The 17039-nt window shown below is 42.1% G+C and overlaps 1 protein-coding gene across 2 annotated transcripts in view; it reads right to left on the bottom strand.

Annotated features, from left to right (window-relative positions):
• Positions 1-205: 205 nt before the first annotated feature.
• The window catches only part of ppm1bb (protein phosphatase, Mg2+/Mn2+ dependent, 1Bb), a 28905-nt gene continuing 12071 nt past the window's right edge, over positions 206-17039 (bottom strand). Inside the window, exons 2-6 of one of the 2 annotated variants that reach the window (XM_031750668.2) lie at positions 11768-12610; positions 10215-10332; positions 9363-9474; positions 7239-7296; positions 206-1546 (exon numbers count right to left, since the gene is read on the bottom strand). In XM_031750668.2, the coding sequence (XP_031606528.1) occupies positions 1517-1546; positions 7239-7296; positions 9363-9474; positions 10215-10332; positions 11768-12598 (1149 nt within the window). In that variant the 5' untranslated portion in view covers positions 12599-12610 and the 3' untranslated portion in view covers positions 206-1516. Of the gene's footprint in view, positions 1547-2305; positions 5050-7238; positions 7297-9362; positions 9475-10214; positions 10333-11767; positions 12611-17039 lie in introns of those variants that run through there. The other variant, XM_031750667.2, reaches the window with a different exon arrangement.

The raw sequence follows: 17039 nt of genomic DNA on the forward strand, positions 1-17039 counted from the left end.
GTGCAATGCTTTCTTTAGCTTCCCCATTTCTCTAATTTTACAGTTTTAAGCACGAATGTCCAGCTCTGACAAATTCAGCATTTTCTCTCAAACCACTTCCTACATACTAGCTTTACTCTGGCGCTACACAAATGTTATTTCTACACACAACTCAAGACTCAAAGTGAAGTGACTTCAGTTAGTGATTCACGCAGCCACCACAGGATCCTTGGCAGGTATTTTATTTCATATATAGACGCTTTCTGTAATCAAATGTGAGTGCAATCAAACAACAGCAATACAAACATTACCAATGCAGTCTGAGAACCAAGAACAGGGTTAAAACAGGGAGTTCACTCACTCTACACAGCGAGCAGCTAGTAACCTCATGGACAACATCCAAAACAAAGGAAAAAAAAAAAAAGAAAAAAAAAAAAAGGACAGTCTGCTGTCATGTGCACCTCCAACCGTCATGGTGGGGAGGAAGACCGAGGAGACTACTGAACTGCCTCCACCCCTTCTCCCCCACCCAATCCAAACCACCAACCGCGACGCCATGAGTCCAACTTGCCCGCGGCTCTTCAGTGATAACCTCCCATTTTCCCATCATGATTATCATTGTCATCAACCTAACAGCAACAAGAAAAATAAAATCCAAATCATCTCTGCTTTTCAAACCTCAGGAGCCTATCAGTGTCCAGAGGTCCCTCAGGTTTAGTCCGTCTCAACCAATGGCTGTCCATCCTGGTCGATTAGAAAAACCACGTAGCTGTACATGTAGAACCAAAGTCCTCATGCAGTGCCCTGCGAAGGTGGCACATCACATACGTGCACAGGTGGAAGTGGGGAGGGGGTGTGGGGGGGTTTATGGTTTAGAGTGTCTGTGTGAGATAGAGAGTGTGTGTGTGTGTGTGTGTGTGTGTGTGTGTGTGTGTGTGTGTGTGTGTGTGTGTGTGTGTTTTAAGAGGGAAGAAGCAAATGTGTTAGGTGTTTATCAGACCTAGGAGCACAAAAAAAAGTCCAGGAGACGAAGAATTACATACAAAGTCTTTATCCACCATTTGTCTCCTCTTGGCCCTCCTTGAAACACTCTCACACACAAACTCTCTCGCATACACACCACACACACACACACACGATAGGTCCTCATGTCATTGTGAAGTCAGGCATCAACATTCAAGAAAAGAAAAGAAAAACAAAAACACCTCAATGGTAAAAATCATCTCTACCATCACAATGCTTCAGTTCATAAAATATTTTTTTCAGAGAAGTGATTCAGGTTTTTCCTCCAGGTTTAAAGCAGTATGCGTGTGTGTAGTAGTTGTCTTCGTCATCGTCTTTGTCCCACTGCTGCAAACACACACACACAGACACAGACACGCGCGCACACACACAACCAACATACGCACACTCACGCGCTCCAGCACACACCATGTGTCCTCTTTTAGTGGAGAAAGACATGGCGCAATGGAGAGACACTCCTCCTCCCCGAGTGGACGCACGGATCACCAGGAGGAGACGGGGTTTCTTGCCGCAGCTACCAAGGGTCATCCAGGTCACCGGCACTCTGGGTGAGGAAAGAAAAGGAAGAGAGGTGTGCCAGAATCGTTATTGCCAAGTCTATCATTGTATGTAGTAATTAAACTGCTCCAGAAGCCTTAAATAATGGCAAACTTTCACCCTCACTGTCCCCCCCCCCTTTTTTTAATATATTCAAATTAAATGGCTAATGGTGGAAAGCCGTTATATTCCCCTGCACAACCAGAACCTCTGATGACTCACCTTGCGGAGAATCACGAGGCCAGCTGTCAGACTGAAAAACAGGGGAGGAATGGAGAGAATGGAGTCCCTATAGTCTACATGGCTTCCTCTCGCTCCTCGCTCAGTTTGAGTTTTCAAACCTGAGAGCTGCTTTTGTTTTAAAGGAGACGACTCTTTAAAATGTCTTCAAGCAGCCGAGACGAGGTCAAGGCTCGAGCTAACAGCTGACAGAGGAGAGCAAGGAAGCTTCAGCAGTTTCCGAATACTTCACAGCCTACACAGACACATACACAACACAATAAACGGAGCAAAGGTCTACTAAAAGTGTCAGGGAACAGTCCTGTATCAAATGTCACCATGTTGCATTGGGATTGGAATGCTGAATCATGACAAACAATCACTTCTGAATGGAAAAATGTGAACTTTGAACTCCTTATGACAACCCCTGATCTGCAAGATGACTGATTTGGTACAGGTCCTAAACGAAAAATAGAAAAAAAAAACAAAACCCCAAGACATAAATACATACAGTTAGTTTACAGTGAGACACACTTGACACAAATCATTGCATTATACCTCAAATCCTTTTTATTTGTTCATTTGCAGAACTAACCTGTTCCACACAACCACATAGAAATCATAGAAATACAGCTCATACATACAGGCGCGAGCACACGCGCGCGCGCGCACACACACGCACGTACGCCGTTTAGCATTACCCCCCCTCTGATAGTTAAGTGCTTTAGATATTGAAAAGGTAAGTGCAGCGCATGCATTACCAGAATACAGGGCTTGTACAGACTCACAATAACCTCCATCTACCTGAATAAGAATAAACTCTGCAGGTCAAGCAGTCAGTTTCAATAAATCTTTTACATCGAGGTAAGTGTTTAAGATTGAGTCGTTCTGTATAGGCAATGGCACAACCTGTGAGGAATATAATATGCTGCAATGTGGGGTTTTTAAACAAAAGCTACAAAGGACTCTTGGAAACCTTGATTATTAATAATACCTTGAACTGATTACACAGAGAGCCATCGCACATGAAACATATCAAATGTAGTCCGAATGTAATTCACCACACGTGTCATTTAAGGTTAACAGTACAACATCAGCCGTCCCACCGATATGTATACGTATCACTTTTGTAAGGTAAGATCGAGAAGGCAGGAATACTTGTGGTCGCCATCCCACATGGAGTGCTACCTTTAGACTGACAGAACTGATGTAATCAAAGCAGAGGAGTCCCAATGTCCCCCACGTCCTAATCTTATCAGCAGTTACCAGTTTTTACAGTTTGCCTTTCACTGATCGATGCACTTTGTCAGAATAGCAGCTTTGGTAAAACTGCCAACAATAGGTTTGCAACATAGACTGTAAACAAAAGATAGCGGCAGCCACCATTATCTCGCCCGTTGGTTAGTGAGAATTTTTACTTTTTTTGTATTCAAACTGGATTACAGCAGCGAGAAGCTAGACCCACCCTAAAGCATAGGCTGGTTTATCCACATTTTTTACCCTAATTGGGACCAAAACTTACAAAATGAGCATAATTTTGTTTTACATATAATTTGAAACTACAAACTGAGACCATAAAGCCTCCACGGAGTCATATAGCAATAAGCAGGAGTGCATTTTCAAATGTATAGAACAGGAATTTTTTTGGAATGCTCTCCCCTGCTGGGAATTAGAAGGAATCCAGGTTTATGGCACTTCTACATACTTTACTTTCCAGACCTGGAACTACGTCCATCTTTTATATACAGTCTATGGGTCCACAGGTTATACTAATTAATGCTAACGTTCTGTTAGTAAGGCCCATGTTTCCAGTTTGAAATACTAGTGCTAAGCTGTGAACACGCCATCCAATCAAACAGCTGTTAGTACAAATGTAGGTCACCATCGTACAATGTAGTGCTTAGCATTTTAAGATAATGTAGCTATGCGCATGTTGCTGTGAAAACAAAACAAAACAAACAAAAACAAAAAAACCTCAGTGCATGACTAAAGATTTTTAGGGAGAACTATAATTGTCGCTCTGGCATCAAAATTTTATCCACTATATAGCTTTGCTTTCTAGTATTCAAAGAGCCTGAGCCTGAACATTTACACCCCCACCGCACTCTACCCCACCAATAACAGTATCAAGCAATTTATTATTTTTTTATGTAATCATGTGGAAGCTGCAAAGACTTAATTTGCACCCAGACTGGTTTGAACAACCTACCATCGCTGAGCAGCTGATGGACTGTGTAACTGTCAAGTAATGCAAGCAATCAGAAACACACATTTCAGTAGTGATTACTGGGCTTTTGCTCGGTCAGTCAAACTCATGCAGACACGCACACATAACACACATACAAAAACACAAGAAGAGTGTGTTCTGAGTCTGTAGATGGAGTAGGCCTGGAGACAGTGCAAAACGTTGCACAGCTGCAGTTCAGAATGTCTCCTCGTGTTTTCTTTGTCAGTTCCTCCACTGTATGAAGGTGTGGGGGGTGAGGCTTGAGTGTGGGGATGAGGCTTAAGGGTGGGGTTGAGGGTGGGGTCAGCCAGAAGCAAATACTGATAAATGTCGGCCATAGAGTGCAATGTTCACTTTGGCTTCACTAGCCACTTTTGCTTGTTATATTTTTATTAACTAATTTTCATTGGAAACAATCTGCTTCTGTGATCAAGTTTAAGTTTGGGAATCCAAGCCAAAGTGGTCAGAAGAAACAAAAAGGAAGAAAAATCAAAGAGTCCACGTCTAAGGTAAATATATATATATATATATATGTATGTCTCAGATACAGAACTTGAATGGACAGAAAAGCCCTTTTGTTGTTCCTAATGAATTATTCAAATACAAAGCTGGACGTGGCCGATGTGGCCATTCAAGTTCTGCGATGAAGGACAGAGGAGGAGAGGTCATAGCACATCTCACTAGAGCTCTGGGATAGGATGGATGAGAGGGTGGGTGGGTATACAGGCAGGTGGTCAGTCAGAAGAGGGATCAGACTTTGGGATGGGCTCGTCTTGGCTGGCCTCCAGCTCTGCAATGGCGGGTGAGGGCGGGGGCGAAGGGGGAGAGGGAGGGGAGGCAGGTTCGTCCTGGTTGTCACAGTCGTCGGTCGTCCTCCTTCTCTCCCCTGCTCTCTCAATAGCGCTCTCCCCCCGCAGATGGTAGGTAGCCAGGGACTCCTCCAACACCGAGCGGTACTGCCCCCGGTGGTGCATGCGGAACTGCCGAAGAGCCTCCAGCAGATGAGCTGCCGTGCTGCCACCTCCCTCCTCACTCTCCTCCTCCTCCTCTCCCCCCGCACAGGCCTGAGGTGACACGCCAGGGTCAGACTCTGCAGGCACGCTCCATTGTCAAACACACACCAGCACACATATGTATTTATATATACACACACACATCACCTTACAATCAGCGGCACATCACACACACAGACATCTACCACACATCAGCATCGCAGCATCAAGAGACATACTTGCACCAGACGAACAGGCCCATGCAAACGCTACCTCTGACCCTCTGACCAACAGTCCTTTGTGATATTTGCTGTGTAGTGTAACAAGGGGAGGGGGAATTCATCAGTACCCACAAGCCCAAAGAAAAGAGCCTGCAAGGCTAGACTCCACTGACATTAATACAACAAATACACCCATGCATTTATGCACACACTTCTTCACATTCACCCTGGTGGGCCGTTCAAGACCTGACACTGATCTCGTCTTCAGAATGAAGATGTTTGTAAAAACGCCTGCAGCCTTCCTTTAAAGACGCTGGATGTGGGATTCTCTGCTCTAACATATCCATTTCCTGCAGTATAAACAGAGTGCTGAAGTTTAAAACTCATGTCTTTTTCCGGTTGCTGTTATATTATTTGCAGCTGTAAATACTTCATACCATTTCTTTTTATTTATCTCTTAATAGTGACGGTGCGGTGTTACACATTTTAAACTACACTGAAAACATCCCACTTGTATGATTTAATTTGATTGTGTGCGACAACATTTAAACATTTATTTATAGAAGGTGCTAAGAAAAAAAATCTGTGACTCTGCCCTTAACAAAAACAAACAAACAAACCAAAACAAAAAAAGTTTGTGCTGTCCTGATTAGATGGCCTTGTGGGAGTCCCTATCTGACCAAATCATTGTGGTCAAAGGTGCAAAATGAACCAAACTTAAAAAATGACAACTTAAATCTGAAGTGGGTTTTACTTTTTTTTAAAGAACCTTTGGATCACATCCATATAAATGTGTTTGAATACACAAATCAGTATTTTTGAGCAGAATCATGATACCAGGGGAGTGTTAACATCTAATTCAACTTAATTTACATAATCTTTGGCTTGAGATTTCTTAGACAAATCACAGCGAACACAATGCAGCATGGGTACTTTAATTATTGGGTAATTAAAGCACAGATGATCCTGACATTGTTTTCGTAAGCAGTGTGCATACCCGTTCTATGTAACAGAAGAATAATATCTCTAATCTTATTTTTTATTTACATTGATTTCCACATAGTCAAAAAGATATGAGACAGAAAACAGTAAGGAAGCCAAAGGCCTCTCTGGGATCGATACGTCTGTTGGGAGGATTTCTGCAAAATTTACACACAGATTTGAATTATATTTTTACAAGATGTGAGGCTGGGCCTAGCTTAAAAGAAATTAGAATTTTGGATTTTGATCTATGAATTTATTGCAGGGATTTATTAACATTGTGAGAAAGATCAAAAACTGCACATTTCAGGCAGTATGTTCACAAATAAATATCCGATTGAAGACATCTTGAAGTTTAAGAAAGTATCAAAAACAAATCTGGGTTCAAATATCTTTCTAGAGCAATCACTCAGTGCTTTGCAGAAGTATGGCTTCCCGATGAGGTGAATAAAACTTTTTTTAAATGTCCTCCAAGCATTTATTTAAGTGCACACACCGAGTATATGAAACAGATGAACGAGAATCCACCTTAAATAAGCTGTGACTACCGAGTTTATCAGTAATACAAAGTAAATATTTAATGTAACAAATAAAGCTAGCATGTTCTTTTGAATGATTTTCTGCTGCTAGGTTTCCAAACACAAAAAAACAGATGCATTTTTCAAGCATTTCAAGGATTAACTATATGAAGTCAATGGTTTAAATAATATGCGCTCACTGCTGAGGGGTTCAACAGGTTTATTGAGGTCTTACTATACATTCCGTTTCGATGATAAATGTGAAATAGAAACAGACGCTTGGAGCTTCAGTGCTTTTCAACGTGGAATGCAGTCAACTGAGGCTCCCTGAACCTGTCAAGGTTATTCCGTTTATTCTATCCTCCGCCCTCTTTCACACTTATATCACATTCATTTTCTCTCGCTCTCACACATACATACAGCGGCACACAGAAAGAGTGTCCTTGTCTGGGCTGGTGTTTGTTTATGAGGTTATGTTGAGGCAGGGTGAAAGGCTGAAGAGGTGAAGGGCGGGGAAGAGTTCAGAGAGAGGTTAACTCACCCCTTCTTCTTCTCTGTGAGGGTTCAGCCTATTGTACACCGCCTCGATCACACTCCGCCTGCAAACACACAAACAACACATAGTTTCCTGCTTAGAGGAGACAAACAGCCCTGACATAATGCAGCTTCTGTTCGGTCTCAGTAAATGTATATTGATTGAGGACTTAATGGAGCTAAAAGCGACTTTGTCAATTTTCGAGAATCCACCATTCATGCATATGACACTCTGTAATCTCTTCATTCATGTGTGCAGTCAGTTAATGTTGTGAGTGTTTTCTGGATGTGTTGGCGTTTTAAACATGTTTATCCCAGTTTGTTGTGCATGCAACTAAAGGATGCAGACACTTGCGTTTCTCAGTGTTTTATCATCATCAAATCCTGAAAGGCTTTTCTTGTATAACTGGATAAATCCCAAACATAAACAACATATACACTTTTGAATTTGATGAAAAAAAATCTAAACTTTTCACATCTTTAATCAACCCAGACTATTTTAACTTATGGGTCATAATATACATCTAATGCTCTCCTAGTAAGACATGTTGCTAAAAACACATCAAACAGATTGACTGCTTATAAACCCAAAGGGCCAGATTTGCAAGATGGGGCAAATTAGCATGAGATGCTCTGCTAACAAGGTGCTAGTTCATAAGCAAAGACGCAGCCAATTTATTTCAATAATGACTAACACCATCCATCGACAGCGCGAATTAGTGGGTCAGAAATGAGCAGGCGTGATGAGGGAGTGCGTATTCAACCTACTAAAGTAATACAATGTAAGCACAGGTTTTATCTCTGTGTTTAACGACACAAATCGAGCGTCAGTTTAGACCAATGAGCAGTTAAATAAGAATTGTTGCGTTTTTGACGTAAAGGCGGAGTCTTCAGTTACAAATTGTTGGGAATTTTGTGTGGATAAATGGCATCTTTGAATATATCAGGTGGCGTGATTCTGTGAAGCGCTGCATTATAAAAACTACTGCCACTTATGGTATATATTTGAAAATCCTAGGGGACTGACCTCTAACCTTGAGGTCAAGGTTACTGGGAATTTAACTTGTCTGAAATTTCTTGTAGCTGCACCTATTGGATGAATTAGAAATCCTACGCTGCCTCGTTCTTGAGTTATTATCGCATTTACAACATTTTCAGACAACCTGACCTCTGGCTTGAGGTTGAGGTCACCGAGATTCGAACTCCAAGAGAGATTTTTAATGGTAATAATTTGAAAATCTTACACTCCTCATTCCCAAGTTATTGCATTCACAAGCTTGGGTGTTCACTCCGCCTGTCGAGGTGACGACAATACCTCATGAGCCTTTTTGGCTGAAGGGTAAAAACTATTCCACCTTCTAAACCTGTGTTTAACATTAACCAGTAGAATGTGCAAAATAAGAATACAAAACCTTATTTTCTGTCAGAGCTGTCTGACTCTTGTGTTAATAAAGTTTCTGTTACTGTGCCATGTATATAAAAACTTGTTTGTTTTGTTTTTACCTGCATGATGTGTGATGGTGCAGGTATTCGAATATATCATTACTTTGATTTAAGAGTTAATCTGATGCACTTTAATAGCTATATTTAATAGCTGTACGTCAACAGACATTTTAAGCTGCATGCCTTAGCTATATACTAGCGAGAAGGTAAAAAAGCTGTCATAGGACTGCTCACAAGTTCTGTGAACAGGTCTCTGTTAAATTCAGTTATACGTGGTTAGGTTTTGATTTTACATCAAAATACCAGTAATCACAAAGTACCAGAAATATGCAGAGATCAGATCTAACCATTCAGGATAAGAATTCAATGAGAAGACAGAGGATCGGAAAAGCTTTGGCAATCCATCCATGCCAGCTATACACTCGTTCTGATAACATTTCACCAATGGCACTCCAAAGCATAACCCTTTACTTAATGCCCTTCATAACTGCGATAAGAAATGTGCTATGCAAACAAAGCTGGTTTTGGTGACTTGTGAGTGAAGGATTCAACTTGTAGTTCATCGCACAGTGTTAACATTCTGACGATAAATTTCTATGGAATGAATCTATTCAAATTTTCAAGCCTCATAACAATAACTATATACAAGTTTTAAGTGTATAAAAAGTAGATTTTGTTGTATATTTACTTGCTGGCCAGGCCTCCACCAGGGGGAAGGTTGGGGATGTTCTCTGAGGCAATGCTCCTTAGGACAGATACCAGGTCAGGGACTCCAGCCTCTCCACAGTTTCCCATAAGCTCTACAGACAAATGGAAAGATGACAAAAGCTATAATACAGAAATACACCATTTTTAGAATTTAACCACCATCTTTCTCTACAAAGGCTGAGAATTAACGCATAGTAAATCAGATAAACCCCTGCTTGCCTTCTGCTGCGGAACAGTAGAAGACTTCAAATATTTGTACTACCTAAAAAAGACTTATTATGTCGAAGTTATATAGACAGCACCTAAGCACTGAATGCGGCCTTGTGTGTTTCACCTAACCTTTAGAAACAGGCTGAACTATGACTAAACACTTCACAAAAGCCAACCACAAGTTTCAACCGCAACATATCAGACGTGACATTTTAAATACTTAGTGTATTTGCAAAACAAGAAAGATGCTGACGGATAAATAGTAATGTTTCTTTTTTTAACCACAGTATAAAGACTGTGCTGTTGAACACAATAATAAATACAGTACATATTCTAAATTGTGTTATGTTTGTTTTAGAGAAAGTTGTTTTACTGAGCTTGCAAACTTAGCAAATTGTTTTTTGTTTTAGTGCATAACCTTGAACTTTAATTAGAAATTGGGGGGAAAACTGAATAAGCAAACTAAACTTTTCACAGCCTGGTGGTGAGTGAATTTTGGCTTTTATTGAAAGATAAAAGTAAAGAAAAGGGATGTACTTAAAGGCAAAATAAGAATGATTGCAAATCCAAAATCATACAGTCATAGTTTGCAGGTGTGTTTGTGTGTGTTCAGAATGCTGACCCTCAACACGGGTTTCCAAGTATTTATCCAATTCCTCTTCCTTCTTCACAGCCTCCTCTGAGATCTTGGGAGCCGCGGAGAAACACACCAGCACCACACTCATATTGTCCCTGCTCCCCTGGAGAGCGAAGATTGGAGAGAGAGAATGAAGAATGCGTTTCTTTAGCTGGAGGGCCAGTGTAAAACACTATATTAATTGGCATTTATAGGACACACACAGTTCCTTGGCCTTTAACCAAATGGGTAGGCACCTTGTGATTACCTTGTAAAACTCCAATTGGTCACAGTAACGTTCTGTAAGTGTACAATGTATCATACATCACAAAAAGCCGTGGCAGTGGAGGAAATTTATAGCAGCGTGTGGCTGTTACTTGAGATAACTCGTACAGCAAGGTAAAAATAACCAAGGCTCTGTGCACTCACTGGTTCTTGGAGTACCCAAGACACAAAATAAGTGATGCACATAGTGTAATAGTCTAATAGATTCTGCTAAAGCCATTCCTGCTTTATCTTCAATCGATAGCTGAGAGGGCCAATGGATAATGAGAGAATTTAAAGCACCAGTGCATTATTCATCACCTTGTCTTTCACTGTGAGACGTAAAGCATTTTAAATATTTAGATTTGTAATATTTTTGTTACACTCGGCTGCCGTTGTCCATGTTTTACTTTAATATACTATATTTGGTAATTCTACATGGCATCAGATTTCGATTTAGAAAAGTGGCAGCCATTTCCCACAAATACACTTCACTTGGGCGAGGTGCCCAGGCATACGAACTGCTGTCCAAGTGTTTCTGACAACTAATTTAGCAAAAAATCCATCAGGGGCACAACACCATCCATATACTACTGGACAATCGTTCACTCATATTTTGAAAGTTCAGTCGCTGCTAACCCAGACCTGGTCTTCTGTTTCCCAATCAGTCAGAAGTTTTTTATATCATCAATGTCATTATTATTGTATAATCCCTTATCAGATTGTCTAAGATTGCAAGATGAGATTCCAACAGTAGTCCTTTTTCTGCTCTGGAGATCCAGCATAAGCCGGAGGGCCACTTTAACTGGAGTCTACAGCTAGTGGAAACTCCTTCATGTGCTGCTACACTGAGCTCACTGAGTCTTCAGAGTTAAACAAGGACAACCAGCTGCAGTTGGATTCAGTCTCCATTTTTCAAACAGTATTGTTTAAGATGCGTGTCTGTCTGACACCACCAGAAATAGAATTAAAATCTGCTTTTGGATTAACTCTAATAACCAGATCTGGTCTGACATTTGGTATACTAGAGTAAATAGTCTTCAAATACTTTCCCACCAGAGCAAATCAGTCTTCTAAACAGATTATAACCTACAAATTTACCAAGCTATCTTTGGTTTGCATGCAACAAGTAATCTTTCAGACATTTGTAACTGCGATACAGCTCTGCCCCATGGAAATATGTTAAGTTAAATTTTGCATTTAAAATCATAATCCTATCAGTAAAACTAGTCAAAACAGCTCTGTTTCTGCAGAGTTTCACCTTAAATGTACACTGTATATGAGAAACAGCTCACCTTATGCAAGCAGGTGTCCACCACTGAGTTACAGACCTTTTCAAGGTCGTCACACACCAGAAGTCGTGAGTGGACAAACTCACACAGCTCCTCGTTGGACATGACATCCCAGATCCCATCGCACGCCAGGACTATAAACTCGTCTCCTTCGGCTACCCGCTCCAACACACATACCTCTGGCTCGGGGCTCACCAGCTGCTCCGTGGGGCCCTTACCATCCACACATTTGTAGTCGTAGTCCCCCAGAGCCCGGGACACAGCCAGGGAACCGTTTACCCTCTGGATCATGACTGAGCCGCCAGCATTCTGGATGCGCTCTTTTTCACGTGGGTTGCAGGGCTTGTGGTCTTGGGTGGAGAAGCCCACCTTGCTGTCTCGACTAAGCACAGCCCGTGAGTCACCGCAGTTAATGAAGTAGAGGTGGGTCGGGCTGAGCAACACGCATACTGCTGTTGATCCGCTGCGGTCCAGGCCCTGCCGCAGGTCAGAGAAGCTGCGCATATACTCGTCAATGTTCAGGAAGCCAGAGCGGATGCCGTCTTTCACGCCTTCCACGGAGCTGGGTCCTGAAGCAAATTCAGCCCCTCCTGACAAGATGTGCTCCAGCAGGTGACCAGAACAGTAGTTGGCCACCCGGGAGCCAGCGTGGCCATCGTAGACAGCAAAGAAAGACCAGTCGGTGAGTCCATGGGGAAGGCCCACCACAGCTGTGTGGGCGTCCTCCATTTCCACCCTCCAGCCTTGCATGGAGCTCAGGCCGTAACGCAGCCCATTGCCCTCACCGTGGGCACTGTGTTTCTCCGTCTTCGGCTTGTCCAGGAATGCACCCATTGCTGCCTATAGCTAGAGAGTGGAAGAGAAGAAGGCAACTCAGTAAAGAAACATGACACTATAAACAGCAAAGACAAAGAAACTAGCATCTCATGCGCAAAGTCAGTAACCACAACATAAACACCAACTTTCTAAGTTTTTGAGTTAGACCTATAGCCAGTGGTTCCACACATAGACTTTACTATAGGCAACCACCAAGGTATGTTATTCCAAGTAATTCTATCATTTTTCTGTATAGTGAACATTCCACTCATCCTTCCAGTTTTCTGTTTCCCTAATGACAGACTGACCAGGCTACTATTGTGGTAGTTCTCAATATCAGTGAATGTCTTCTCCATAATGTTTATTGATTGGATAGACCATTTCATCTTCATTTGGCTGTTTAGCGGATCATCTACCTCGATCTCACGAGGTAGCTTGAATAAATCAAGATGGCTACATCAGCCAGGACGCTAAGACCTTCTCCAAATTAACACGTGAATCAAAATAACCATACCTGCCCAGATGGAGGCAGATGATCAGCTGTGGTGAACACTATAGCAAGCTAAAAGAAGAATAAGATGATGAATTGTTGTTATAGATAATTAACTTAAGAAAGCACTGGCACACGTGTGCACCCTGTGAAAATAATTATTTTGACAGAGACAACTTCTGTCTAATTTTGGTTCTGTGCATTACCACAATGAATTTTAAATAAAACAACTCAGATGCAGTCGAGTGCAGACTTTCAGTTTTAATTCAGAGGGTTGAAGAAAAAGATTGCATAAAAATGTGAGGAACTAAAGCATTTTTTTTTATTTAACACAATCCATTTATTTTGGGGGTTTAAAAGTAAACCATTTGCTGGCTGAAACTCCTAAACCCATAATCCAATTTGAATGTAGATACCCTACCCTCAAATGAAAGCTGAGAGTCTAAACATTGTGTCCGTGTACATAACTGGAACATGTTTCAGTAAACGGGTAACAACAAAAAGAAAAACTTGAGTCAGTGTTCAAAGATATATGGAACTAACTGTAATCCAGTTGAGTGGGAAACCCTCTGCACTGATAAACTCATGAACTTGATGCATGTTATCATATATGAATAACTGCACATACTGACCAAAAAACTATACATTAGAACTGACATGAAGACCTTCAAATTCTAAACTTGAACTCCCACGTTGTAAAATGTAATAATCCAGAATTATTCAGACTATGCTTAAAAAACAGCAATACTGAAATAAACAATTAATGACTGCATTTATAAACCTTATTGTACACGTTTGATAAAAAGCCATTTTCAGTTTACAGATCACAACTTTGGCAGATCTATAAGAAAAAATACACAACATTCTAAAGTGCATAATAACGTGCTTTGTACTATAAATCTCTCTAAATCACCGGTTTTTGATGTCAGTAGTTCAGTAGGCTGCATCATGCCGTGAGTACTGAGAGCTTTTAATTACTCAATGGAGGGTGAGAGCCAGAGATCCTGACAAGACAAAGATAGCTGAGGAGGAACCACAGAGTCGAGGATTATACTGTGGAAGCTTCACCCAGCACACAGAGCCTCTTTCACTCTGAACACACAGTAACTAATACCATTAGTTAACTTGTTGTCGGGAAATGGAGTGGCATTACTGAATCAGTAGGGCATAGATTCTCTGCTGCCAAGAGCTGAATTAAATCTCACTTTGAGTCTTGTTTGGTCTTTTCCTCAACATAAACTTTGTTCACTTAAAAAGAACCGCAGAACCTCTTTGTCCATGAGTTAATCACAATCAGCCTTTTAATTATTAAAGCCAGTGGCGTCAGGCAGGCAGACGTCATTAGTTCTTAACATTTCAAGGCCCTGTGTATCCACGATGTCTTGGATGCCAAGATAGGAAAGACGTTTATGTCATCAGGAGGGATTTTACTGCTGTGGAAAGTTAGCAATAATGCTATCTTTTGATGCAACAAATGCAGGAAAACTGTAGGAATGCTCATTAGAAAGAAATTTACTGGGAATGTACAAGCTTTTGTCATCTCTGTACCTTGCCAAGGACATTGTGTGGTGGTTTTTTGCAACAGCTGAGTCAGGCTCAACTTATCTGATGGAAAACCCTATACTGTTAGCACACCAGCTGTGAAAACAGCAGATTCATTTGATGTCTATATTTTGCTAATCTATCTTTTACTAGTTTACTACCTATAAAGGTAAATGACAGAGCACAAGAGAAGCCACCACAAAGGGTCAGCAGTTATTTGAGGTTTGCTACATTGCAGTACTTCTATCTTAATGGTGATTTAATGGCAAAGAATGATTAAGTGAGTTGGAAATAATGGGAAAGCCGCATTATAATGTTATGCTGAAGACATGTCTTTCAAAGATTTTACTGCACTTAGAGTAGGGCTGTAACCCTTCTGAAACCAAGATGCAAATCACCAGACAAACAGCTGTTTGTCCCTACTTAAATGTCCATGTTCACGAAAAAGTCATCAGACCTAACTCTGGTAAAAAGCTTATTTTTTTCTTCTTATTTTGTTTTATTTTTTGCTGACTGTTAAAAAAAAAATAAGCATGACCCAAAAGACAGTTGTGAAGAATTAATACACCCCAAATCTCTAGTAATGTAGTGAAATGTCAACATAACTGACATAACTGTTCACTGTTTGTGTGTGGGAAGGTCAAATAAGTACACACACTTACACACTTACCTAAAGGGCAAAAGGAAGGGAAGAAAAACTTGCATAACTGCAAATGACAGCAAGACCCAAGAGAGACTCTCACATTAAGCTGAAAGTGCAAATAAAGTTGTTAAATAAACACTATTTTTGTTCTTCTGTCCATTTACTAAACAATATTTAGGTAAAGCCTTCCTAATGATCCCCATGTCGTCATCATAACTAGGAATAAAGCCAATTAACTACTGACGCAGCACTCAGTACTGGCCAAAGGCCAAATCCAAGGTAAAAGCATTGCTATTGAGACTAAAAAAGCTGGATAAGTTTTGACCTCTAATGTTGAAATTAGGAATGTTTCTAGCAACTAATTTACAAATTATTTAATGCAGACAAGGAAACAATAGCTGACTAGTCCATCCATCCATCCATCCATCCATCCATCTTCATCCGCTTTATCCGAGGCCGGGTCGCGGGGGCAGCAGCCTAAGCAGAGAAACCCAGACCTCCCTCTCCCCAGCCACCTCCTCCAGCTTATCCGGGGGAACACCAAGGCGTTCCCAGGCCAGCCAAGAGATATAATCTCTCCAGCGTGTCCTGGGTCTGCCCTGGGCCTCCTCCCGGTGGGACATGCCCGAACACCTCATCCAGGAGGCGCCCAGGAGGCATCCTTGTCAGATGCCCGAACCACCTCAACTGGCTCCTTTCGATGTGGAGGAGCAGCGGCTCTACTCTGAGCCCCTCCCGGATGGCCGAACTTCTCACCCTATCTCTAAGGGAGAGGCCAGCCACCCTTCGGAGGAAGCTCATTTCTGCCGCTTGTATCCGCGATCTCGTTCTTTTTCGGTCACTACCCACAGCTCGTGGCCATAGGTGAGGTAGGGATGTAGATCGACCGGTAAATTGAGAGCTTCGCTTTTACACTCAGCTCCCTCTTCACCACGACGGACCGGTGCAGCGTCCGCATCACTGCAGCCGCAGCACCAATCCGTCTGTCGATCTCCGGCTCCCTTCTCCCATCACTCGCGAACAAGACCCCGAGATACTTGAACTCCTCCACTTGGGGCAGGAACTCATCCCCGACCCGGAGTGGGCACTCCACCCTTTTCCAGCTGAGAACCATGGCCTCAGATTTGGAGGTGCTGATCCTCATTCCCGCTGCTTCACACTCGGCTGCGAACCGTTCCAGTGCGAGCTGGAGGCCCTCACCCGATGAAGCCAACAGAACCACATCATCCGCAAAAAGCAGAGATGAGATTCTGAGGTCACCGAAGCGAAAGCCCTCCGCCACTTGGCTGCGCCTAGAAATCCTGTCCATAAAAATTATGAACAGAACCGGTGACAAAGGGCAGCCCTGGCGGAGCCCATCACCCACCAGGAACGAGTCCGACTTATTGCCGGCAATGCGAACCAAACTCTTGCAACGGTTGTATAGGGATTGAATGGCCCGTAGCAATGGGCCAGACACCCCATACTCCATAACACCTCCCACAGGACACCCGAGGGACACGGTCGAATGCCTTCTCCAGGTCCACAAAACACATGTAGACTGGTTGGGCAAACTCCCATGCACCCTCAAGTATCCTTGAGAGGATAAAGAGCTGGTCCAGTGTTCCGCGACCAGGACTAGTCTAAAAATAAAAACATACTCAAAAATCATCAGATTGGTGACCTGTCCAGGGTGTACCCTGCCTCTCGCCCTATGGTAGCTGGGATACCAATATGAAAATTGGTGCTTAAGTATCAGCCCTTTAAAGTCTGACACTTTAAGCAGCCTGACCTGACACTAATCT

The sequence above is a fragment of the Oreochromis aureus genome, linkage group 8 (genome assembly GCF_013358895.1).
Source record: "Oreochromis aureus strain Israel breed Guangdong linkage group 8, ZZ_aureus, whole genome shotgun sequence".
Lineage (NCBI taxonomy): Eukaryota > Metazoa > Chordata > Actinopteri > Cichliformes > Cichlidae > Oreochromis > Oreochromis aureus.